Here is a 25,000-nt window from a genome sequence, read left to right as displayed (position 1 = left end):
TTGGTAGCATTTGTATGACTATTTTAGCTCTGATCAGTAGATTAGTGGCGGGAGTTGGGGCATCCCATTCCAGTACCTCAGCACCTAACGAAATCTTATACTTGAGCTTCCAGGTGGACAGAATTGTGGGAAGAAGGCTCTCTCCAGCTTGCCTAGAAGACTTATCACAAATCCTCGGCAAGTTTTCGCAGAGACTGTAGGGATTTTCGATATCATTTGACGTGCAACTGGTATAGCCTTCTTCGTAGAGAGTGACGTAGGAGCTGTGTTCTTCTGGCAAGAAGTAAATTGGTGACGTGTTTGGAGCAAGGGTGGAAACTGCACTGCCAGCAACCGACTTAACTGTGACTCGGGAAGTGGTGTGTTGCTGTTCTGCGCCCGTGTTGTAATGAGCATGTGGAAGGAAAATCTCGAAACTCTCTACGAAAGGGACGGTAGTTTCTCCAGGCAAGGTCCACCGGTAGTTGTGTAGCCAGCTGTCGTTCGCTGGCACCTTAAACAACACCGATTCTCCTTTGCTTAACGAAGTAAGGTCTATGTAGCCAGTATCACCCTGAAAAGCGGGTTTTGTTGGGATGTATACATCTCTGTGAAAACTGTCATATCGTGAGTGATCTGTGTGTGCTATCAAAGAGTCAACGTTCTCTTTGCTGAAGAGGCCATTGACCGTGGAGCAAGCTTCAACGTGTTCTCCAAGTTGTTTATATTCCAACTTATCACAATACAGGGATGACTGTGTCTGTAGACGGTTCTGTGCCATCAGAAATCCAGTCATTAAGTCAGTTGCCTCTAGGACATCTCCTTGGCCTTCGATGTTTTGTGCGAGTCGATTGGCAATATTTCCACGAACGACCGTAGCCAGTGAATCGATCAATTGAAACTGGAAATCAAAGATGTCCTCACGCAGTGTAAAGAACTGAGCAAGAGTTCCTTCTAACTTTTCGCATATGAGCATTCCACCTGCGATCGATTGTGGAATGGATCCTGCAATTCCAACATCACCATTTAGAATCTCACATGTGGCGTCTTTGAATGCAGACCACAGTGCATTATTGTGGGCCAAACGAGATCGATCTGTCTGTGGTGTATAACCGGCATAATCCTCAATGAAGTTATCAGCATCTATCCCAATGTCGCCAGCTTGATTGTTTCGTATTTTCTCTACAAGTGAATTAATATGGCTGAGCTGAGCTCTGTTGGAGTTTTCACCAACGAATGCCTGCGTAATCCACACAGAATCTGCTTGCAGGCTGTCTAAAGAGGCAAAGAGAGCTGAGGCCCTCACTAATGTTGATGCAGCATTTGCAACATCCGCAGCTTTCTCAAAAATGTCACCTGGCTCAGAACCACCAAAAATAACTCGAAGGGGATTACAATTCTCGACGATTCTCGCTACAAGGAGTGCAGACTGTTCTATGAAGTTGCCCAAAGCTGTTGCTTGCATGAACCCCATGGCTGTCGTGAACTCTTCCTTGAGCCTTGTCTCCACTTTTGATGTAGCCGTCTCGTACTTGTCCAGTTCTCCTTGAATGAAAGCAACATCAGCATTCGCTATTCCTTCGTCATAATTAGCGAGACTTGAAAAGTACGAAGAAATCCCTGACACAGAAGCCCTCAAGTTGTCATCTAATCGCTGGATGGTCCCAAGGATTTCAATATGTCTTATGGTATCTCTCTGCAGTTCCACCATTATTGCGTGATTTACTCTCGAGTGCAGCCTCAAATCTTTCACCAATCCAGGGTTCATTCTATAATGTTGGACTTTTTTGATGAAGATAAATTCTTTGTAGATGTCTGCATAATGGCACGCTTTGGTAAACTTAATCGCGTGACACATGTGTGGGATTTTATCGAAATCGCTTCTTTTTTCTTCAATCATGGTCATAGCTGTATCAAGGTTTGAGAAAGCGTTTGAAGCGACTGCCCTTTGAAGGAAGTTTACATTCCACACGCTGTTGAAATATGCTGGCAAGGCACTTGTATAGTCTATCAGTAGTTTCGCCTCTTCGACAAGTCTCTCGTAGCTTTCAAAATTTGAGCATCCTCCTCCTCCAAGGACACGAATACAACTATAATAACAAAATTGTTTCACGATGAAAGCACTTAAGGCATGCCAATAGACACCAACCATCATTGGTAATGCTCTTTCAAGGTCACATTTGTTGTCACTTGTACAGGCATCGGTGACGTCAAACCGAGAGCTTCCATAGGGAAACTGAGTGGAGGAGCATTTCTGGGTGCTGCTGCAGATGTCAGTAATACTGATTTCCTTCTCTAATTCATACGCGCTCCGACTTGTAGGGCAAATTTCACTCCAAGGAAACACGAATGTGTCGGTAGGTTCACTCGATTCCATGAAGGCGTCGATGCGTTGTTTCATTTTTGGAACTAACGCAGCGGCGGTTTGCTCGTAGTAATTTTGTAATGTTTCGCTTGTAAAGAGTGCGAGAACCTCTGGCAGTTCCAACTCTCGCAGTATCTCAGACAAGGATTGTAGACCTCCCGTGGTCTTCCTTCTTTCCATGATGTGAAAGTTAGCGACATAAAAGTTGAAGATATATCGGGGAACCCTTTTCAAAACGAACAGGAAATTATTCACGCGAAAAAGGTTCCGAAAATCTCGCTCTAGGTAGGTCATATGGATGATTATGTTGTATCGGGCTAAAAGCATTTCCCTGAGCGGTCGACTATAAATCCTTTCAGTCATCTGGCATCGAGTCACGTGGACGGTGGCCAATATTGCGAAGGCCAGCGTTAGAAGAGGTGTGCTTCGAAGCATCTTGACCCCACGACTCTTGGAATTAAGAGAACAATAATAACGTAAAAAAATGAATGGCAATGTCACTGGATTTGACGTTTTCTGATTGAATAAAGAGATGCAGGAAGGGCTTTATTATATCGATCGTGATTCGGTGATACTCAGAGAAAACTCCAAAAGCTCAGTGGCAGAGCATCCGAACTAGTAATCGGAAGGTCGTACGTTCGACTCGGCTGCAAAGGACCACTCGGATTTTTTCTGAGTATCCCCGAGTCATGATTGATAAAATAACTCTCTTTATTTTATTCACCGGGGTTAACATTTAACGTGTCTTTCAGTGCAAAGAGAAACGTCTTTCCAGAAATGTGCGTTGTTAAATGCACGTTCGACTTGAAAAGTAAACACTAGTAAGCTCACCGACAAATCTAAGTGTAACCTACTTATTGCAAAATAAAGGCAAGCGCTAGTCTTAAGATCATTTTAGACGAGGGTTCTTGTACCTGTTTAAGTTGGCTCCAGGAACAAAGTCTGAGGGACACTTTGTCACAAAAATACTATTCCCTGCACACCAGGACAGTTGTAATGTTGAGATAAAGTGAAGGGCAATTGAACACTTCGTCACACTTATCAAAAATATACTTTTTCGAAAAAAAAATAATAATAATAAAAATAAAAATAATAAAAATAATGATAATATGACTATGACTGTCCCATCAGATAGGAACATTGCATTGAAGGAAATCGAAAAGAAAAGCAAGTAGAAAGATTTAGAAGTTGAAATACAGAGAATGCGGCAGATGAAAACCATAGTGATCCCTGTAGTTGTTGGTGCGCAGCGCTTGGCACAGTAAAAAAAGGAATGGTAGAAAACATCGAGAAAGTAGCAAAGAGTGCTTCTGTGACAGAGATTCAAAAGATCTGCATGCTGGGATCTGCGCGAATCCTCAGAAAGGTGTTTAGTATCTGAACAGAAAGATTGACTTGAGTGACTGATGCCCCAGGTACATGGTTTGCGCCCGGCTGATGCACTAAAAGAATTCCAGCAAAGACTGTGATAGTATAGATGATGATAACAATAATAATAATAATAATAATAATAATAATAATAATAATAATAATAATAATAATAGAACACGATAACCTTTTAAAGCTGAATAGCTTGTGGGGTCGTGCAGAAATAAAATGAAATCAAATTAATACATATCAAATCATATTGGTTTTTGAGGAGGGGGAAAAACCGCGGAGTATCCGGAGAAAAATCTCTCGGTGGAGAGTATAGACCCAACAAACTCAATCCACATATGACACCGGATCTAGGAATCGAACCCGGGCCATATTAGTGGGAGGCGAGTGCTCTTACCACTGCGCCATTCCTGGTGACTTCATGGCCCGTTACGAACCCACGACAATATCTTACAACTTCAATGTGATTTGAGTCATTAATTTTTTTTCAGACAGTCGTATTCTTAAATAATTAATTTTTTGGACAGGGGTTAAAATGGTCACTCTGGCAAGGAAAAAGGTATTAAACATTAAACCCTAATACGGGTCTCAGTTTACGCTCCTAGCTTGCAACAGAAGCGATTCAGGGGAACCCAACGAGAATATAGTTCAAAACCACTTAGACATAGCATTGTTAAACGTATTTTAGTACTTAAACGGTACGCATATTTTTATCCCCTAAAAATTTTTCATCTGTTCGGATTTCCTAGCTGAAAGTCTAGTGATCCGAAAATTATAGGGATAAAAACTTACCTGTTCAAATCTTTCGGCCAGAAAAAAAGCTCCCGAAAATTCTAGTTGAGCTTTTTAGGGTAAAAATCCGTTAAAAATGGGCAATTATACCATCTTTTAGTTGTTCGAAAATCTTAGGACAGGCATTCAAGCAATAAATTTTACAACAAATGTTCCGAAAATTCTAGATCTCAAATCGTTTTCCGAACAGATATTTTCCGAAAATTGACGTTGGGTGCCCCTGGCGATTCTCCGAAGAGGTCGTGTCTTTGGCTTAAGACAAATATTTTGAAACGTGGCTTCGAAACCACATCGGTTAAAAGGCTGTGGAAATATGTAATTGTAGAAAATCAAACTTTTTTAGCAATTCAAATAAATTAGGATAAGTCGCGTTTCTTCGAGCGGGCAGGCTATGGTTTAAGGTTTTAAATTTCCAAAAGAACTCTTTTTGCTTTTTAAATGACAAACAGATGCAGGCTTTTATCTTTTTTTCCCGCTAAGAGCCATCAAAGGTTTTAAATTTCCAAGGCGTTATTACATGGTAGAATCTCTTGCTGAGAAATACATAAACATTAAAATAGACAAAAGCCCCTTATTACGGAAATACAAATAAATATAACCCAATATGACAACATAAAAGTAACTCTTACTTGAAGTCCCTTCCTCTTCTGTCCTTGTTCTATTTTCCTGACTGATGACAAAGGAGTATCTTGCTTTTATGCCTTTCAATCGTTTTTTGAGGTTTTTCCGTTTTTGGAGTGGTTACCTGGCAGCATTCCTGGTGACTTCATGCCCGTCTAGATATGCCATGATTTTCGCATTGTTCTATTGGTCCTTTAGGGAATGTAGTAGCTCGTGTATAGCAGGTGAACCATGAACGTGAAATATTAACGTGAGGCTTGTCCGTTTCTCTGCAGTAAGTACTATTGTCTATGTCGTTCTGTGCGACAATTCAATTTTTTTTTGTGTGCCTTTTTCTTAACGAACCCATGACAATATCTTAAAACTTCAATGTGATTTCAGTCATTAAGATCTTTTCAGACAATCATATTCTTAAATAATTAATTTTTAGCCAGGGGTTGAAAATGGTTCACTCGAGCAAGAAAAAACGTATTAAAAATTAAACCCTAATATGGGTCTTTTACGCTCCTAGTTGCAGGACACTTGTGGGAAGCGGGGAGTCTACATCTTCGATCCCGTAACTTGCCTTTGTTTTCATTTGATGACAGGCGGATTCAAGTGAATTCTTAGCTTTATGGATAACATATAGTGAAGATATCGTTGACGTCACCTCTTGACATTAAGCCAACCAGAGCCTCGTTGGCTGACAAAACAAAGGTTCTTTTGTTCCTGTGGTTGGCAAATTTAAATAACAAAAGCAATGTTTGTAAACGGATATCTTTCCTTTTCTGCATATGTTTCTACCGCGCACAGGTGGCTCAGTTTGTTGAGCACCCGGCTGCCATGAGGGAGGTCGTGAGTTCGACTCCGGCCGGACCAACACTCAGGGTCTTTAAATAACTGAGGAGAAAGTGTTGCCTTTGTAATTACACCCGTATAGGGTTAGACTTTCAAGTCTTCTATGATAAGGACTATAAAGCGTAGGCCCCGTCTCATAAATATCTTCAATGTTCATTAGTTCCCTGCGGGACGTTAAAGAACCCACACACTATTCGAGCAGAGTAGGGGATGAAGTTCCCGGTGTTGTGGCTGTCCTCCGTGAGTGTATGGATGGGTGGGTATAGCAGGTCCATATCAGCTGAATAGCTGCCAGAACTTCAACCTGCTCAAACAAATAACAAACAATAATAAACAAACAAACCTGGGAACCGCTGTTAAAATGTTTCCGTCCAATGTATCCGGTATGGTTGGCCGATATTTTCCAAAATCGAATGTCGCTTTTGTCAGAAACTAACTTATTTAAATCTTGAATAGATAATCATCCTCCCCTCACTCAACAAATATATTATAGCACTGATAATCATGATGATGATAATAATAATAATAATAATAATAATAATAATAATAATAATAATCTATAAACATAAACATAAACATAAACATAGTTTGTACGCAATGACTGTTCTCGTGCACTACACATTAGTGTCCCACTGAGACACTGATCTGCAGTGCACGAAAACATTCATAGCGCACAAACTATGTTAAGTTCAAAATCAGCTAAGATTGGCCGCACTATTGAATCATCACTTTGCAGAATGTGCCGTGAAAAAGATGTCATACACAGTGTCAGCGAGTGTGCAAAGTTAGCATAAAGGGAGTACAAACGGCGACATGATAGTTGGCGATAAGAAAACAACATTGTGTGAGGGGGGGGGGGGGGGGGGAAAGAGTTAGATGGAAAGACTTTGGGGGGAGGGGGGTTTGTCCGAGATTCCTTAAAAGGGAAAGTGACTCAACCCTTTTGGCGCTTATTGTAGTCTTTGACTTGATGCTCGTGTATCAGGAGTTGTTGTTAAAGAATATGAAGAATAACCCGGTTAGGGTGTTTAATTATTTTCTTTTGCCGCAGTTGAAATATTTCCCTGACAATATCTTCCTGATGGCTGAAACAACAATTGCCATCAAAAAAACCCAGTGACTTGAAAGCCCCTGGGATCGATGGCATAGCAAACTTCTGGTTTAAACATCTGACAGCCTTACACGAAGATATGACTAATGCCTACATCATCTGCATCGAAAACCCATTGCCAGAGGAGTGCCCAAACTGGCTAACAACTGGCATCACCTACCCCCCCCCCCCCCTCCCAAAAACTGAAGATACGGCAAATCCCAAAACCTACAAGCCCATCACTTGTCATCCTACCATGCACAAGATTGTAACATCAGTCTTGTCATCTAGAGAGATAAATACACATTGCAACCTAAGAGTTGCAGGTTGAAATGGTAAACGATCAAAGTCAAAGATGCACATCACAAAAGAATCATCTGGATCACAAATAGAAAAAACCTCAAACAAGTTTTATAGGGATTGTGCTTGGGTTATTTTTTTGTCATTTTGTTACCTTTAGCAATGCGCGTGCGTACACTTTGTAATCCGGGACTCCAGTGCGCACCACATGGAAGGGAACCTCCACTTCAAAAAAATAATAATTTTAAATGATGGGGAATAACTGAGACAATCAAGTCAACCTAAAATATTTTCAAAGAAAGCGTTTGTATCCGAAAGAAATAAGCCACCTTGATCAATTGTGACGTGTTACGGTTGCCCTATTGTTATTAGACAAAAGCTCTTTGTGTCACAACAATGGGGCAGCCTTACCACGTCACTATTATTCAAGATGGCGGCGCTCGCGAAATTTGAAAGTGAAAATAAGCGTTTTTTAAAATTCACTTTTCCTGATATAACCTCTTTTCAAGAAACTTATTTCGAACAAATTCTCGGTTTGTAAGCATAATTTCCTTCGGTTTAAACTTATTCTGTAGTAAGAGTGGAGGCGGGTTCTCTGTAAGAACGCCTAATAAGAAGAATTTTCTTTCCCAGGGTATGACTACGTAAAAGGTAGATCTTAGTTTGTCTAGTTTGGGTTGTTGGAAATGTGAAATAAAAATAAGGGGTAACCATTCATTTTTCGGAGATGATTAAGTTTGTTTTTTGAAAAACTGGACACTTAGAAGTTTTTTAGCTTAAACAAGCAACATTTTGACTTTAAAGTCAAGTCAAGTACATCTTGTCTCCATCGATTAAAATTCGGTCAACCGTGCCAGTATGCCGGACATGACAGTGCAGGCTATAGCTCTGAAAAAAAAAGAGCGTTGTCTTCCCCTGGAAATGTCACTAAACCGTTCGTGACCTTGATGAATACTTCCAGCGCTTGATAAATTTGCGTTTGAAATTCAACTGGAGTTTATAACTGCCCGGTCTGGACTTGAGAAATATCGCCCAACGAAGATAGGGTATTTTTAAACTGATATAACAAAGCTGTCGGAGCAGGGCTTAATTAAATAAACTATCACGAACCCGTAAATAAGAAAATCAAAGTTTAAATGTTTTCAAATCTCTCAAGGAGCCCTTAATGTGTATTTATTTATTTATTTTATTTATTTATTTATTTATTTATTTATGTATTTCTCTTTTTTAGTATTCGACTCAAACAAGGTAATCAGCATCATCGGAATGGTATTTTTGGTTATCTGTAAAGAGATTCACTTAAAATAATTGTCAACAGTCATAGTAGTTGTCTATTTTTCTCTGTCATAGGCACTAGAGCTGGGCTATAGCAGCAATTTAAAGGGTAACCGCTAACTATACGTTTATTTCCTATCACGCACTCTGAGAAACATGTGTAGTTGAAAATTGAAGTAAAACACTAGCCCCTAAATTAATCACCAACTATTTTTTTCCTGTCAATTTTATTTTAGCTTCATCGTCTGAAATTAAAGAATCGTGCCGGGGCAAACGTACTCCTATTATGATGAATTCCTATTAAAAACCCCTATTGAGGCGGCGCCCTTTCGCCTACCGGACTGAACAATGCAATCATTCTACAGATTCTAGAAGCTTTCTTCTCTTTGTTTCCTCATAGCTACTGAAAAATCTCTCACTTAGCAAGATTCCGCTACAATTTTAAATGCCCTTATGCAGGATGTGTAAACTACTGAGTGGAGGACAGTTCACTCGTACTTGCAAGATGGTGTAACATTGATCACAAATACCATTTACTTTAAAGCAGAATTTACTTTAAAAGAAACAAAGGACAAACATTGTTTCGTGACTGTTTGCATTATATTGTGACGATTGATTAGCGTGGAGGATTCTCCTAACATACCAGATGTTTAATATCCTGTGAGCTGTGAAACTAAGAAAAAGAACTTGAAAAAACACGCCAAAATACCATTTCATGAACATTTCCGACAAAACCCATTTAGAAGAAGAACAGTTTATATATTCTAATTTCGTAATAACATATGGCATATGGCATGTATGTAGATATTGCATCGCAAACTTGACCTGCCAAAGTGAAATTTTGGATTCCTGCATGTTTCTTCCAATCACTGAACCCTCGCATGACCAACTTTCAACAATCACGAAACAGTGTTTGTCGTTTCTTCTTTTAAAGTAAATTCTGCTTTAAAACGAAAGGTATTATTGATCAATGTTACACCATCTTTCTAGGTTTACCTTACAATAAAACATGAATCAGCGAGGTTTTGGTGCCTTCTCAGATTTGTTCATCCTAGCGTTTAATGGTGATTTACACGGACTAATATAAGTGGAAAGGAAAAAAGGCTGAAAAAATTTGGGATTTATTTCTAGGAATCATTTTAGAAAATATCTTTCTAAGTTTCTAAGTTCTTTCCTGGTTTCTTGCACAAAATACCATTTGTTACATTTTAAACCTCAAAGTGTGAATTGTATACTTAGAGATAATATTAGCCGTTGACATTGTGGAGCCCAGATGACTACAGAGCTAGCTTAATCCGATTTCACGAACATTCTATCAGTTAATATTTGTCATTCACAGGCTTGGTGCCTTCCTTGCTCGTAACAGAGACTTTACTTTTACCTGCATGTCAGCGAACATTGAAACCCACTTTACAGATTTTCAACTTGGGTCAGGGTACTTCATATCTTTTTAGTTCAAAAACTATTAGCACACTCACAACATTTTTAGGACGACCGACATGCTTCCAGAACTGAGAGTTTAGCAATTTACTTTTGATCTCTTGCATTACAATGGCATATTGATTAGCATGAAGGATTCTTATGAACGTATAAGATGTTAAATATCCTGAACTGTGAAACTAAGAAAAAGAACGTACAACAGGCGAAAATGATGCTATACTTGGAAGATTTTTGTCATTTCTGACAAAACTCATGATCGCACATATAAAACTTACTAAAAGTAAGAACAGTTGATACTATAATTTTGTAATAACAGGTCGTGGTGAAATACAAAAATATTTAAGAAAGCATTATCGTTAGTCTCACTACTAGTAAGAGGAAACGGAACTTTATTTGAACTGTCTAGTCGTACTAATTAACGCTGGATCACAAACTGGGGACACTGTAAACTGAAATCAACAAACCAAATTAAAGCAAATGTTGGTTTTTGAGGAGAGGAGAAAACCGGAGTACCCGGAGAAACCCTCTCGGTGCAGAGTAGTTAACCAACAAACTCAACCCACATATGACGCCGAGTCTAAGAATCGAACCCGGGCCACATTGGTGGGAGATAAGTGCTCTCACCACTGCGCCATCCCTGCACTTGTGATATTATAATTATGACCCGTAACTGAGAATTATTAGAAAGTCACTGAACCCATACAACTGAAGCATTTGTAGCCAGGTGTTCAATTGGCGAAGCTAAATAACAAACAAGCAGTGATCAAAATAGCAAATACATTGCAACGTCAATATGTAGGTACATTGTCAGCCAATAAGAGCATAACTATAGTCTATAGGTTTATCACGCACTAGAAACGCGTGTAGTTGAAAACTGCTGAAAGCTAGACAGTAGTCGAAAGATTGTTGCACAATTAGCGAACATAAATCAGATGAAGCACCTGATTAAGTACAATGACCTAGCCCTTGAATTAACCTCCGACTATAATCTTGTCCTATCAATCATATTTTAACTCCATCGTATGAAATAATAAAGGAATCGTGCCGGAGGAAAGTGGCGTACCCCTGTTATAATTAATTCCTATTAATTAAACTCCCATTGAGACAGCTGAACAATGCAAACATTCTACAGATTCAAGAAGCTGCACGCTATCTTTTTTTCTTTGTTTATTTATATCTACTGAACAAATTTACACTTACCGAGATTCCGTTAAACAAAAGAAACCAATGCAAAAAATTCCGAATTGATTTACCTACTAATATTTTTAAATGGCCTTAAATAGCCAGGATGTGTAAAACATCGTGCGACTACTGAACGATAATGCTTCACTATAGTTATTGTATTTCAACACTATGACTAACCAAGTGCACGACCTCTTATTAAGAAATTATGGTATGAACTGTTCTTCTTCTTGATGACGTTGGAAAATCTTCCAACTACAGTATTATTTTCGCGCGTTTTTTTTTTTTTTTCAGTTCTTTTTCTTAGTTTCACAGTTCAGGATATTAAACATTGTTCATAAGGTGGATAACGCTTTCCACCGGACTGATAAATCACTATCCAGCGGATAAACGTTATCCAATGAATAACGCTATCCACCCTTCGAACAACTGAGGCCTGGTATTTTAGGAGAATCCTCCATGCTAATCAATCGTCACATTATAATGCAAGAAACCAAGAACAAATTACAAGACTCTCAGTTCGGCAAAAATATAAGGTATTGGTGATTAACGTCACTCAATCTTGCAACTACGAATAAATTGTCCTCTGTAAATGTCCTGTCAATTATATTTTTAAATTAGCTTCATCGTCTAAAAAAATTGAAGAATCGTGCCGGGGGAAACGTACTCCTATTATAATTAATTCCTATTGAAATCCTATTTGAGGCGAGGATACCAGGTTTATGAGTCAATGAGTTATGAGTCAATGAGACTCACAGTCAGTAGCAATAACTTATTGATTAAGGTTAAGCCCTCGTTTCAGTGATTAGGCCTAAGCACTCTCTGAAATTTTAGCTTTCATTTTATAGCTTGGTTAACTGCACTGACTCATTGACTCATTGACTCCTTGAATCATTGACTCATTGAACCATTGACTCATTGACTCATTGACTTATAGGTACTTAACACTATTGAGGCGCCCTTTCGCCTACTGAACTGAACAATGCAATCATTCTACAGATTCTAGAAGCTTTATATTATCTTTGTTCTCTTTGTTTCCTAATAGCTACTGAAAAAATTCTCACCTATATTAGCAAGATTCGGTGCTAAACTAAAAGGCCGATGCAAAAATTTCGAATTGATTTTACTCACTACAATTTTAAATCCCCTTATGTAGGATGTGTAAAACGTACTGAGTAGAGGACAATTTACTCGTGCTTGCAAGATGGTGTATTAATGATCAATAATACCTTTTATTTTAAAGCAGAATTTACTTTAAAAGAAAGAAACGACAAACATTGTTTCGTGATTGTTGAAAGTTGGTCATCCGAGTGTTCAGTGATTGGAAAGACAACAGCATACAACAACAACATCAGTATTCAGTTATTTCCATTTTTATACATGCGAATCACCTATCAAATTATGTAATGTGAATGATTAATCTATATAAAAATAATCGTGAATTTCTCCAACTCATAACGTCATAAACAAAACCAGCGAGTGATCTACAGACGAAAAGGTCAATATTGGTTAAAAAGGAACAATTTTTTTGAAGTGATATCAAGGTCTTGGAAGAAAATTTTACTGAGTAGGAAAACAAAAATTTCATCTTCGCTTTTTCAGTGCAGATCAAGAAAGCGTGACCCTGTAACGGTACCCATTAGCAAACTGTCGAAATTAAATCTATTACGTAACATAACATGCACTTACATTTGAAAGAAAGCTCATCCCAAAAGGATCGAATCTCTGTTGGTAACATCCTTACTTCTTTATTTCATTTCTTAATTGTAAGATTGCTGTGTTTACCTTACAATAATACATGATTCAGCGAGGTTTTGGTGACTGCTCAGATATGTTCATCCTAGCGTTTAATGGTGATTCGCACGGACCAATATCGTGGGAAGGCTGAAACAATTTGGGATTTATTTCTAGGAATCATTTTAGAAAATATCCATAGATACGTTTTTTCGTGGTTTCTTGCACAAAATACCATTTGCTACATTTTAAAAACTCAAATCTCTCAAGGAGCCCATAACGTGTATTTATTTATTTACGTTTTTTTTTTTTTTGTATTTGACTCAAATAAGATAATCAGCATCATCGGAATGGTATTTTTGGTTATCTGTGTAACAGAAAAGTAAAGAGATTCACGTAAAATAATTGTTAACAGTCATTTTAATTTACTATTTTTCTCTGCCATAGGCACTAGAGGCTATAGCAGCAATTTAAAGCGCAGCTGCTAACTATACGTTTATTTCCTATCACACACTCTGAGAAACATGTATAGTTGAAAATTGAAGTAAAACACTAGCCCCTTAATTAATCACCGACTATTTTTTTTCCTGTCAATTATATTTTAGCTTCATCGTCTGAAATCAAAGAATCGTGCCGGGGAAAACGAACTCCTGTTATAATGAATTCATGTTAAACTCCTATTGAGGCGGCGCCCTTTCGCCTACTGAACCGAACAATGCAATCATTCTACAGATTCTAGAAGCTCTATGTTATCTTTCTTCTCTTTGTTTCCCTATAGCTACTGAAAAATTTCTCACTTAGCAAGATTCCGCTAGAATTTTAAATGCCCTTATGAAGGATGTGTAAAACATATTGAGTGGAGGACAATTCACTCGTACTTGCAAGATGGTGTAACATTGATCACAAATACCTTTTATTTTAAAGCAGAATTTACTTTAAAAGAAACAAAGGACAAACATTGTTTCGTGACTGTTTGCATTATAATGGGACGATTTATTAGCATGGAGGATTTTTTTAATATACCAGATGTTTAATATCCTGTGAGCTGTGAAACTAAGTAAAAGAACTTCAAAAAACACGCGAAAATAACACTGTCGTTGGAGGATTTTCGCCATTTCTGACACATGACCAGGTCGTGCATTTGGTTAGTCAAAGGAGTGAAATACAAATAATTATAATAAAGTATTATCGTTAGTCTCACGATGTTTTGACCCGTAAATGAGAATTCTTAGAAATGCACTGAGCCCATACAAACATTCATTTAGGTAGAGACTAGTTTAGCGCTAATTGACCCAACTAAATAACAAACAACTAGTGCTTAAAATAGCATATATTTTGCAATGTCAATACGTAAGCACATCGTTAGCCAATAAGAGCATTTTACGTCATAAAATGATGATTTTATAACACTGTCTTACACGAATACTCTATCAGTCTTGCACTGTGCTGCATTGAGTCAATCTGAGGTTTTATTTCACCGCAAGGTAAGGCATAGGTGCATTTCTTTTGGAGAAAGAGGATCAGAATTTACGATATAAGATGGCTGCTAAGGTTTATATATGTGCAGCTAGCAAGGGAAACCGATAAATCTTTACATGTCTAGAGGGGATTTCTAGTTCTCGGTTCAGTTTGTAGTGTAGCATGATCCGAGTTATTTTGGAGCGTAAGTGCTGATACAGATAATAGCAGAGGAAGGCAAACTTTAGTTATACATCCGCCAGTTCGTTTCCACATTGTCTTGACAAACTTGGGGTGTTTTATATCATGTGTTGTTAAGTATTGCAATTACTTTTTTCATCTGGAGAAACCGCCTATGAAAGGTTCGCCGCTATGGAAGACAATTCATCCGGATCGGTCGAAAAGGTGTCAACAAGCGCGCTTTCATAGACTCCTGCTCAAATTGGCCATAACACATAAAAGGAAATATTTTGAAGCAAGAGGTGCTTAAAGATGATGCGCTGAGCTGTTACATGATAGTTGATAGACATGTTATCGACAGGTCGGTTTTTGGAATACTTTACTAAAGGCCCGTGCAAACGCTCGCAACATTGTTGGCCAACAAGACGCAACATTGTTGGGCCCAACATGTTGCGAGCGTTTCCACACATGTTGTGTGTTGTTGCGTGTTGTTGCGACTTGTTGGATGAAGTTTGAAACTGGTCAAACTTCATCCAACAAGTCGCAACAACACGCAACAACACACAACATGTGTGCAAACGCTCGCAACATGTTGGGCCCAACAATGTTGCGTCTTGTTGGGCAACAATGTTGCGAGCGTTTGCACGGGCCTTAAGCGCTTGAGTAAAAACTTGGTCAGAGTTAAATAAGATCAAGCTACAGTTAACAGAACACCAGTTCAATACAAAATTTACGTTAAGGGGAAGTAAGTGTGGTTGAAATACTAATAACAACTGTCAGTGACTGTGTCTTCTTTGAACTCAGCAAAACTATCTTCTCTTGGTAGGAGAGAGCCAACCAATTTTAAGTCAAGACATCTCATAAAAAATATAACAATTTGTCAAATTTCCAAGACCATAACAGTTAAGTTATTTTAACTAAGGTGAATTTCAACACTGCTACTGTCATTTCTGTTGCAGTAATATACTGGAAAACTATGAGAACTATTTTCTGTGTGGTCATTCTCGCCTTGTGGCTGTTCACAAGTACTGGGAACTCTGCTACTTTGGCGAAGGAGACGCTTTTTGATGAACCAGCAGACGAAAGTGGTAAGTAGCTAGTAGGGCCATATAATATACCCGAAAACACGTGTCACAATTCTAGTCTAGTTAAATCAACTGAAATTAGAGATCAAGCAGAGCTCCAACTAATAAACTCGCTTTCATGTGTTGTCTCTGCCGTTCAAAACCCAAAAAAATCCTTTGCTGAATTCCTGAATACAAACATAGGGTGAGCATTCGTCATGGATGCTTCTCTTTAAGAAAAGAATAAAATAGTTGGTCTATCAAACATAAAGAAAAGAATAAATGAAAGTAAAGATTGGTATGCCGTTAGTAGCTTTCCACCCATTACAATGTATACAATTTTTGCTAAATAACCAAGCACGGTCTCCACGAAGTAACACAGATCTTTTGAGAGAAATAAATAAATCAAGAGTCAAATAGGCTTCCTCCCTTATTTCCTTTTACAAATCGTTTAGTTAAAAAAAAAATGATACACTAATTTGGTTCGAGGACTCGAATATTGTGTTGCGGATTGATTGCTAGATTTAATTCTTGTAGCCTAACTAATTTCAAATTTTTCTTTTGAATTCAGGAATTCACGAGAGAAGCTCTGAACGCACCAATCATTGCAGAAGCATTTGCGTGAAAAGACACAAATTCACATCTGTGCCATTCTACTTGTGCATGATAACTTGTGGAATTTTCACTTCTTAGCCAGGTGGGTCATCATGACGAGTCATGTGATTGTTGACGAAATAAACTTTGATTGGTTGTTTGTTTTGAATTAGCCCTATATCGTTTTTCAGCTAATACATCGCAAGCAGTCACACTCCATTCGCCACGTCCGTCGACAGCGCATTCGAGTTGATTTTTGCTGATTAGAGTTCGAACAAAAACGGGGAGGAATGTTTAAAGCATTACAACATGCCGGGTTGGGTGTGTACCACTTATCTGTCTAAGACTCCGTGACTTTCTCCGTGACCTGGCCAAAATTTTTCGTAGCCAGATCAGTTCTAATGCTGGGTTAGTGACATTAAAAGAATCGATCGTTTCCATGGTAACAAAAGTAGACGAGTGCTAATTATACTTTCAACCGAATTGGCCTGGGTCTAAAACTTTACTCTCTTCTATAACTTTCTTATCTGGGATATCTCAAAACTACAGCTGACACACTATATTTCATGGATAATTTGCGATCAAAAACTTTGAATTATATTATGTTATTTATTATATGTATTTATGACATAAAACGTTACTTATTTTTCTCTTTATTACTTTTTTATTAATTATTTATCTAATCTATCTATCTATTTATTGACTTATATTTTATCTCTGTTTTTTAGTGTTTGACAAGAAGGAGATAATCAGCAACTTGGAATGGTTTTTTAGCAATCTATACAACAGAAAATTCAATTAAAATGACGGGGTTAAAATGACGCTTTCTTAGCAGTCTTATTAATTGTCCATTTCTCTCTGACATTGTTGTTACACTTTAAAACTATTTCATTTCATTCTACCAAGAGAAACTAAGGGGGACAGAGAGGAAGGCTCCTTGACCAGCCCTTGGGTTTTGTCAATTCACCTAGGTTATTTATAGAGTCCCTTTCAAACAGAATATACTGTTTTCCAAGGCGTCAGCACGAAGTATAAACGCCTGTACATTACGCCTGGAAGAGACATAATGAATATTCGATAACTTTTCACCCGCTCCACCATTATCTTTGAAATTTCCACTTCCCGTAACAACTTCACATCGAGGTTTGACGCTACGCGGACGTTTGCAGAAACGGTCATTCGCTTCCGTCTAAAGCTAAAAATAACTTAAGTGAAATCGACATATCCCAGCCAACGCCCAAAGTCTCCCTTTTGCATCTACTTTACAAAATGCTGCAGAACATTCTTTCAACAAGTTTTACTGAAACTCAAGTCTAATTTCGCTTTTTCTCTTTATTGAAAATTAATACGAGAATTTATGACTTGGCAAGTTTGGTTATAAAAAAGGAAAAAATTCTAAAGCCTTGTAATTAAGTAAACTTGGAAGAACGATTCCAAAAAGTGGCACCTCCTTTGTGGAAGCGTAGCCCATTCAAACTATCAAATGGAAGAAGAAGCAACGCTTTGCGAAAAAGCCACAGCGCGTGCTTTCAACAACTTTCACTGAAGCTTAAGTCTGACTTTGCTTTTTTTTCCAAGTGCGTTATTTAAGCTTCTGCCAGAAAGGAGTTAAATTCTCATTTACCTACTTTACCAAATACCGCCGCAAATGCTTTTAAACAACAAATTAACTGATTTTAAGTCTTTTCCTAAAGTTTCCCCGATCCAAAGTCTAACTCTGTATCGATCATGAAACAGTTAAATAAACAAGCTGTATTATTACACATAACATGAGAATTTTATTCCATAAAGCTCATTTGTACAAATCTATACGCTTTATTTTCACATGTGGAAAAGGCGGCTTATACAGCCAATCAGAATGGCGTACAGCTATTTCACATGTGAAAGTATAACCAATCAACGATAGCGTAAAGGCGTTTCCATGCCAATCACTCGTGCATCTCGTGCATCTCGTGTAAATCGTACTTTGTTATTGAATTAAATTAAATTTGCATTTGGTTCTATTGTTAGTGAGTTTTTGTTTCTAATTTGCGTTCAGAAAACTATTTTAATGAAAATTCTCGTCTTATGTGTAATAAACAGTTCACGACATAGAAAGTGCTTTGTACGGGGTTTTATTCACTCGTTGTTTGTGGCAAAAACCCTCACTCGCTCGTTCCTCGCTGGTTCGGGTTTTTGACACAAACAACGAGTGAATAAAACCCCGTACAAAGCACTTTCTATGACGTAAACTATATATATGGAAGGGTAAAAATCCCCCAAGGGGGACTAAATCGGGGGACTAAATCCGTTAGGGGATTTAGTCACCCGGGGTCCAAATTCGCTAGGGGATTTGTACCGGGACGGTCCAAATCTAGGGGAGTGGGGGTCCAAATTCGCTAGAAAAGCGACGCCGGTCCATCATTTTCACATTCTCTTACGAAATCTACATCTATCGCCGAATAGAAGTCATGTAGACCTACATCTATCGAGAGCTTTATGACCATATTTGGACAGTGTATCAATGGGTTGAATTATAAATTATTATCCTGACGTAACAAGATCGAGCCCACTTCCTTACCTTGAAATCAGTTCTCAAGATGGCTGCCGAGGGCTTCAATTCTCACCTCTGTTTCCTTGAGGAGTTCTGAGCACTAAGTGAATCCGGATACGTTTGGGATACGTGTGGACGGGCAAATTCGATTTGAAGACACTACGTGTGGATGGAAATATTTTTTAATCTGGAAGCAAAAAGTTACGGATTCAAAAAATATCCGGATACGTTTGGACGGGGCCTTAGTCGGAAGAGAAAACCGTTTGGAAATTTATTGGTGTCTCGTTTGCTCCGTTTTAAACTTCTTTTCAACACATGAATTCAAACCAAGATGGTAATCCATTAGCTAGCCGGCCAAGCTCCACGAACGAATTTCCACTCAAACACTGTCACAGCAACCGAGACTCACGTTGATCTAGAGATTTCCTAGGAAATTTCCCTGGTAGCCGTTAATCGCTCGCACTATGCAGTCAAAACATTCGTCAGTTTTAGACCCAGTCTGCAGTCTGCATTTTAAATTTGTACCTAGTCTGCATTTTTAACCTAATCTGCAATCTGGAACCTACAGTCTGTAGTCTGCATTTTAATACTGACCGGTAGGTTATCTTATTTCAAAGATCAATGAAATAACGACGTCTCCTCCAACACCAGGTAAATGCGGCTCAAACCACTGATTTTTCATGACACCTTTGATTACAACATGTAATCTTTAAACGTAGTACTACTTAACGTCTGGGATTTTTTCACTGTTTTGGATCAGTCGCTCTCTAAAATGCACATCCCAATTTCTTTTTGTTTAAGTTGTAGCGGCATCGCTTGAATTACGACGCATATAACAATAAACGCCATTCGCATACAGATAAGTAGCTGTGTATATTCTGCAGTTTAGCTTTTTTCCCTTTCTACAAATTATGAAATGGTGTGACATGAATGGACCTTGAATGATTACTTCGAACATTTCACCTTATTTCCTCTTCGGTTTAGCCAGCGATATCTCAGTTCCTGCTCAGGAACAGCTTCGCAAACACGATCACTTTATGTTGTCCTTAACGCATTTAGCTCAATGTAAGATATTTACGCGGCTTTCGATTTGCTGGCTGACTATCTCCAATTCATCCAGCTGTTAAGAACCTGTGATTTTCATTGTTTGGTTCTTCACTGGTCAACTTCTCACTTCAATTACTGAGGAGGTTTCTCGAAGCTTCTGTCCTTCGACTTCTTAGGGCCTTGCAAAACCAGTAAAAGCAAAAAGCAAGGTGACACACTCTTTCACTAGCGACAAATGTCTCATTGGTCGACGCCTTGCCATGTGACTTCAATAGATCAAATTAAACAAGACTGCCATCGGGTATATTAAAATCAGATCTCCCTCGATAAAAAATACCCTTTTTCAGGCCAGTAAAACCGACGAATGTTTTGACTGCATAGTGTGTTTCTATGCCAGCGAGATTCTCTTTTGAGTTAACGGTGCTACCAGGCAAATCTCTTAGGAAATTTCAAGGTGAACTTGAGTCTCGGTTACTGTGACTGTTTTGAGTGGAAATTCGTTCTTGGAGCTTCGCCGGCTACTGGTTTAACATCGTCAATGTGAAAGCACATCGTTAGCCAATAAGAGCATATTACGTCACAAAATGGTGATTTTATAACACCGTCTTACACGAATGCTCTATCAGTCTTGCACTGAGCTGCACTGAGTCAATCTGAGGTTTTATTTCACCGCAAGGTAAGGCATAGGTGCATTGAACCTCTCGGTTCAGTTTGTAGTGTAGCATGATCCGAGTTATTTTGGAGCGCGTAAGTGCTGATACAGATAATCGCATAGGAAGGCACACGCCAGTTAGTTTCCACATTGTCTTGACAAACTTGGAGTGTTAAGTATTATAATTAATTTTTATCTGGAGAAACCGTCTATGAAAGGTTCGCAGCTATGAAAAACCATTCATCTGGGTGTGAACAGGTGCGCTTTCATAGACTCCTGCCTAAATTGGCCATAACACATAGAAGGAAATATTTTGAAGCAAGACGTGCTTAAAGATGATGCGCTGAGCTGTTACATGATAGTTGATAGACATGTTATCGACAGGTTGGTTTTTGGAATACTTCACTAAGCACTTGAGTAAAAAGTCGGTCACAGTTAAGATAAGATCAATCTACAGTTAGCAGAACACCAGCTCAATACAAAATTTACGTTAAGAAGAAGTAAGTAATAGTGTGGTTGAAATACTAATAACAACTGAGGGTGTGTCTTCTTTGAACTCAGCAAAACCATCTTCTCTTGGCAGGAGAGAGCCAACCGATTTTATAATATTTTGTCAAGACATCTCATAAAAATACAAAAAATTGTCAAATTTCCAAGACCAGAACAGTTAAGTTATTTTAACTAAGGTGAATTTCAACACTGCCACTGTCATTTCTGTTGCAGTAATATACTGGAAAACCATGAGAACTATTTTCTGTGTGGTCATTCTCGCCTTGTGGCTGTTCACAAGTACTGGGAACTCTGCTACTTTGGCGAAGGAGACGCTTTCTGATGAACCTGCAGACGAAAGTGGTAAGTGGTAGGGCCATATAATAATGTATCCGAAAACACGTGTCACAATTCTAGTCTAGTTAAATCAACTGAAATTAGAGATCAAGCAGAGCTCCAACTAATAAACTCGCTTTCATGTGTTGTCTCTGCCGTTCAAAACCCAAATCCTTTGCTGAATTCCTGAATACAAACATAGGGTGAGCATTCGTCATGGATGCTTCTCTTTAAGAAAAGAATAAAATAGTTGGTCTATCAAACATAAAGAAAAGAAGAAATAAAAGTAAAGATTGGTTTGCCGTTAGTAGCTTTCGATCCATTACAATGTATACAATATTTTAATATTACATTTTGCTAAACAACCAAGCACGGTCTCCACGAAGTAACACAGGTCTTTCTGAGAGAAAGAATAAATGATAAATAAATGGGGAGTCAAATAGGCCTCCTCCCTTATTTTCCTTTTACAAATCGTTTAGTTGTCTTTTTTAATGAAACACTGATTTGGTTCGAGGACTCGAATATTGTGTTGCGGATTGATTGCTAGATTTAATTCTTGTAGCCTAACTAATTTCAAATTTTTCTTTTGAAATTAAGGAATTCACGAGAGAAGCTCTGCACGCACCAATCATTGCAGAAACATTTGCGTGAAAAGACACCCATTCAAATCTGACTCATTCTACTTGTGCATGATAACTTGTGGAGTTTTCACTTCTTAGCCAGGTGGGTCATCAAGACGAGTCACGTGATTGTTGACGAAATAATCTGAGCTCTATTAGCCCTGTATCTTTTTTCAGCTGCTACACCGCGAGCATTCACACTCCATTCGCCACGTCAGTCGAGAGCGCATGCGAGTTGATTTTAACTGATTAGAGTTCGAACAAACAAACAAAAACGGGGAGGAATGTTAATAGGCATTACAGCAGGCCGGGTTGGGTGTGTACCACTTATCTGTCTAAGACTCCGTGACTTTCTCCGTGACCTGGCCCAAATTGTTCGTAGCCAGATCAGTTCTAATGCTGGGTTAGTGACATAAAAAAATCGATCGTTTCCATGGTAACAAAAGTAGACGAGTGCTAATTATACTTTCAACCGACTTGGCCTGGGTCTAAAACTTTACTCTCTTCTATAAAAGCTTTCTAATCTGGGATATCTCAAAACTACAGCTGACACACTATATTTCATGGATAATTTGCGATCAAAAACTTTGAATTCTATTATGTTCTTTATTATTTGTATTTTTCTCTTTATCACTTTTTTATTAATTATTTATCTAATCTATCTATCTATTTATTGACTTATATTTTATCTCTGTTTTTTAGTGTTCGACAAGAAGGAGATAATCAGCACCTTTGGAATGGCTTTTTAGCAATCTGTACAACAGAAAATTCATTAAAATGACGGGGTTAAAATGACGCTTTCTTAGCAGTCTTATTAATTGTCTATTTCTCTCTGACATTGTTGTTACACTTTAAAACTATTTCATTTCATTCTACCAAGAGAAACTAAGGGGGACAGAGAGGAAGGCTCCTTGACCAGCCCTTGGGTTTGTCAATTCACCTAGGTTATCTATAGAGTCCCTTTCAAACGGAATATACTGTTTTCCAAGACGTCAGCACGAAGTATAAACGCCTGTACATTACGCCTGGAAGAGAAATAATGAATATTCAATAACTTTCCACGCGCTCCATCATTATCTTTGAAATTTCCACTTCCCGTAACAACTTCACATCGAGGTTTGACGCTACGCGGACGTCTGCAGAAACGGTCATTCGTTTCCGTCTAAAGCTAAAAATAAATTAAGTGAAATCGACATATCCCAGCCAACGCCCAAAGTCTCCCTTTTGCATCTACTTTACAAAATGCTGCAGAACATTCTTTAAACAAGTTTTACTGAAACTCAAGTCTAACTTCGCTTTTTGTCTTTATTGAAAATTAATACGAGAATTAATGACTTGGCAAGTTTGGTTATAAAAAGGAAAAAATTCTAAGGCCTTGTAATTAAGTAAACTTGTAAGAACGATTCCAAAAAGTGACACCTCCTTTGTGGAAGCTCCGCCCATTCAAACTATCAAATGGAAGAAGAAGCAACGCTTTGCGAAAAAGCCACAGCGCGTGCTTTCAACAACTTTCACTGAAGCTTAAGTCTGACTTTGCTTTTTTTTCCTTATTAAAAAGACTACACGACAATCCTATGAATTCCAAGTGCGTTATTTAAGCTTCTGTCAGAAAGGAGTTAAATTCGCATTTATCTACTTTACGAAATACCGCCGCGAGTGCTTTTAAACAACAAATTAACTGATTTAAGTCTTTTCCTGAAGTTTCCCCGATCCAAAGTCTAACTCTGTATCGATCATGAAACAGTTAAATAAACAAGCTGTATTATTACACATAACATGAGAATTTTATTCCATAAAGCTCATTTGTACAAATCTATACGCTTTATTTTCACATGTGGAAAAGGCGGCTTATACAGCCAATCAGAATGGCGTACAGCTATTTCACATGTGGAAGTATAACCAATCAACGATAGCGTAAAGGCGTTTCCATGCCAATCACTCGTGCATCTCGTGCATGCAAATCGTACTTTGTTATTGAATTAAATTAAATTTGCATTTGGTTCTATTGTCAGTGAGTTTTTGTTTCTAATTTGCATTCAGAAACTATTTTAATGAAAATTCTCGTCTTATGTGTAATAAACAGTTTACGACATAGAAAGTGCTTTGTACGGGGTTTTATTCACTCGTTGTTTGTGTCAAAAACCCTCACTCGCTCGTTCCTCGCTCGTTCGGGTTTTTGACACAAACAACGAGTGAATAAAACCCGGTGCGCCACACTTTCTATGACGTAAACTATATATATGGAAGGGTAAAAATCCACCAAGGGAGACTAAATCGGGGGACTAAATCCGTTAGGAGATTTAGTCACCCGGGCCCGGTTCCTCGAAAGTCGATTAACTTAATCCAGGATTAGCGTAAACTTTTGTTTCACGTTTTCGATTTTTTGTTGAAAGTTTCTTTTGCTTATTTTTGTTTTTCAAAATTGACGTCTTCTCGTGTAAAGTTCTGCCAAAAATCTGCGTTGAACAGCATTTGGCAGTAGAGAAATAAAATGCTTAGTTAGTTTTTAATCTGGGATTAGCGTTAATCGGCTTTTGAGGAAACGGACCCTGGGCTCGGTTGTTCAATTGCCGATTAACCCTAATCCCAGATTAAAGATTACCCAAGGAGTTTATTTCTCTACTCCCAAATGTTGTTCAACGCTGATATTCGGCAAAACTTTACGTTAGAAGAAGTCAACCCTTACAAACAAAAATAAGAACAAGAAACTTTCACCAAAAAGTTGAAAACATGAAAAACAATTTTACGCTAATCCTGGATTAAGGTAATCGGCTTTCGAACAACCGGGCCCAGGGGTCCAAATTCGCTAGAGGATTTGTACCGGGGACGGTCCAAATCTAGGGGTGGGGGGGGGGGGGTTGGGGGTCCAAATTCGCTAGAAAAGCGGCGCCGGTCCATCATTTTCACATTCTCTTGTGAAATCTACATCTATCGCCGAACAGAAGTCATGTAGACCTACATCTATCGACAGCTTTATGACCATATTTGGACAGTGTATCAATGTGTTGAATTATAAATTATTATCCTGACGTAAC

At 38.3% G+C, this 25,000-nt stretch overlaps 1 protein-coding gene and 2 long non-coding RNA genes across 7 annotated transcripts in view; 2 read left to right on the top strand and 1 right to left on the bottom strand.

Moving 5' to 3' along the window:
- LOC138056503 (uncharacterized) overlaps positions 1-25,000 on the bottom strand; it is a 44,950-nt gene that overhangs the window by 395 nt on the left and 19,555 nt on the right. For 4 of the 5 annotated variants that reach the window (XM_068902324.1, XM_068902326.1, XM_068902321.1 and 1 more), the window contains 2 exons: positions 5,143-6,275; positions 1-2,794 (listed from right to left, as the gene is read on the bottom strand). The exon at positions 1-2,794 is cut by the window's left edge and continues 395 nt beyond it. In XM_068902324.1, coding sequence (XP_068758425.1) covers positions 1-2,779 — 2,779 coding nt within the window. In that variant the 5' untranslated portion in view covers positions 2,780-2,794; positions 5,143-6,275. Of the gene's footprint in view, positions 2,795-5,142; positions 6,276-18,848; positions 19,009-19,784; positions 20,267-25,000 lie in introns of those variants that run through there. The other variant, XM_068902325.1, reaches the window with a different exon arrangement.
- Positions 15,593-18,415, top strand: LOC138056509 (uncharacterized). Its single transcript, XR_011133476.1, has 3 exons — positions 15,593-15,718; positions 16,266-16,391; positions 17,017-18,415. It is a non-coding gene; the product is annotated as an uncharacterized lncRNA (long non-coding RNA).
- Positions 20,390-22,760, top strand: LOC138056504 (uncharacterized). The gene is made up of 4 exons (XR_011133471.1): positions 20,390-20,544; positions 21,244-21,372; positions 21,943-22,068; positions 22,668-22,760. It is a non-coding gene; the product is annotated as an uncharacterized lncRNA (long non-coding RNA).

This window comes from Montipora capricornis, chromosome 7 (assembly GCF_036669925.1).
Source record: "Montipora capricornis isolate CH-2021 chromosome 7, ASM3666992v2, whole genome shotgun sequence".
NCBI classification, from domain to species: Eukaryota; Metazoa; Cnidaria; class Anthozoa; order Scleractinia; family Acroporidae; genus Montipora; species Montipora capricornis.
This window is presented reverse-complemented; position numbering and strand designations above follow the sequence as displayed.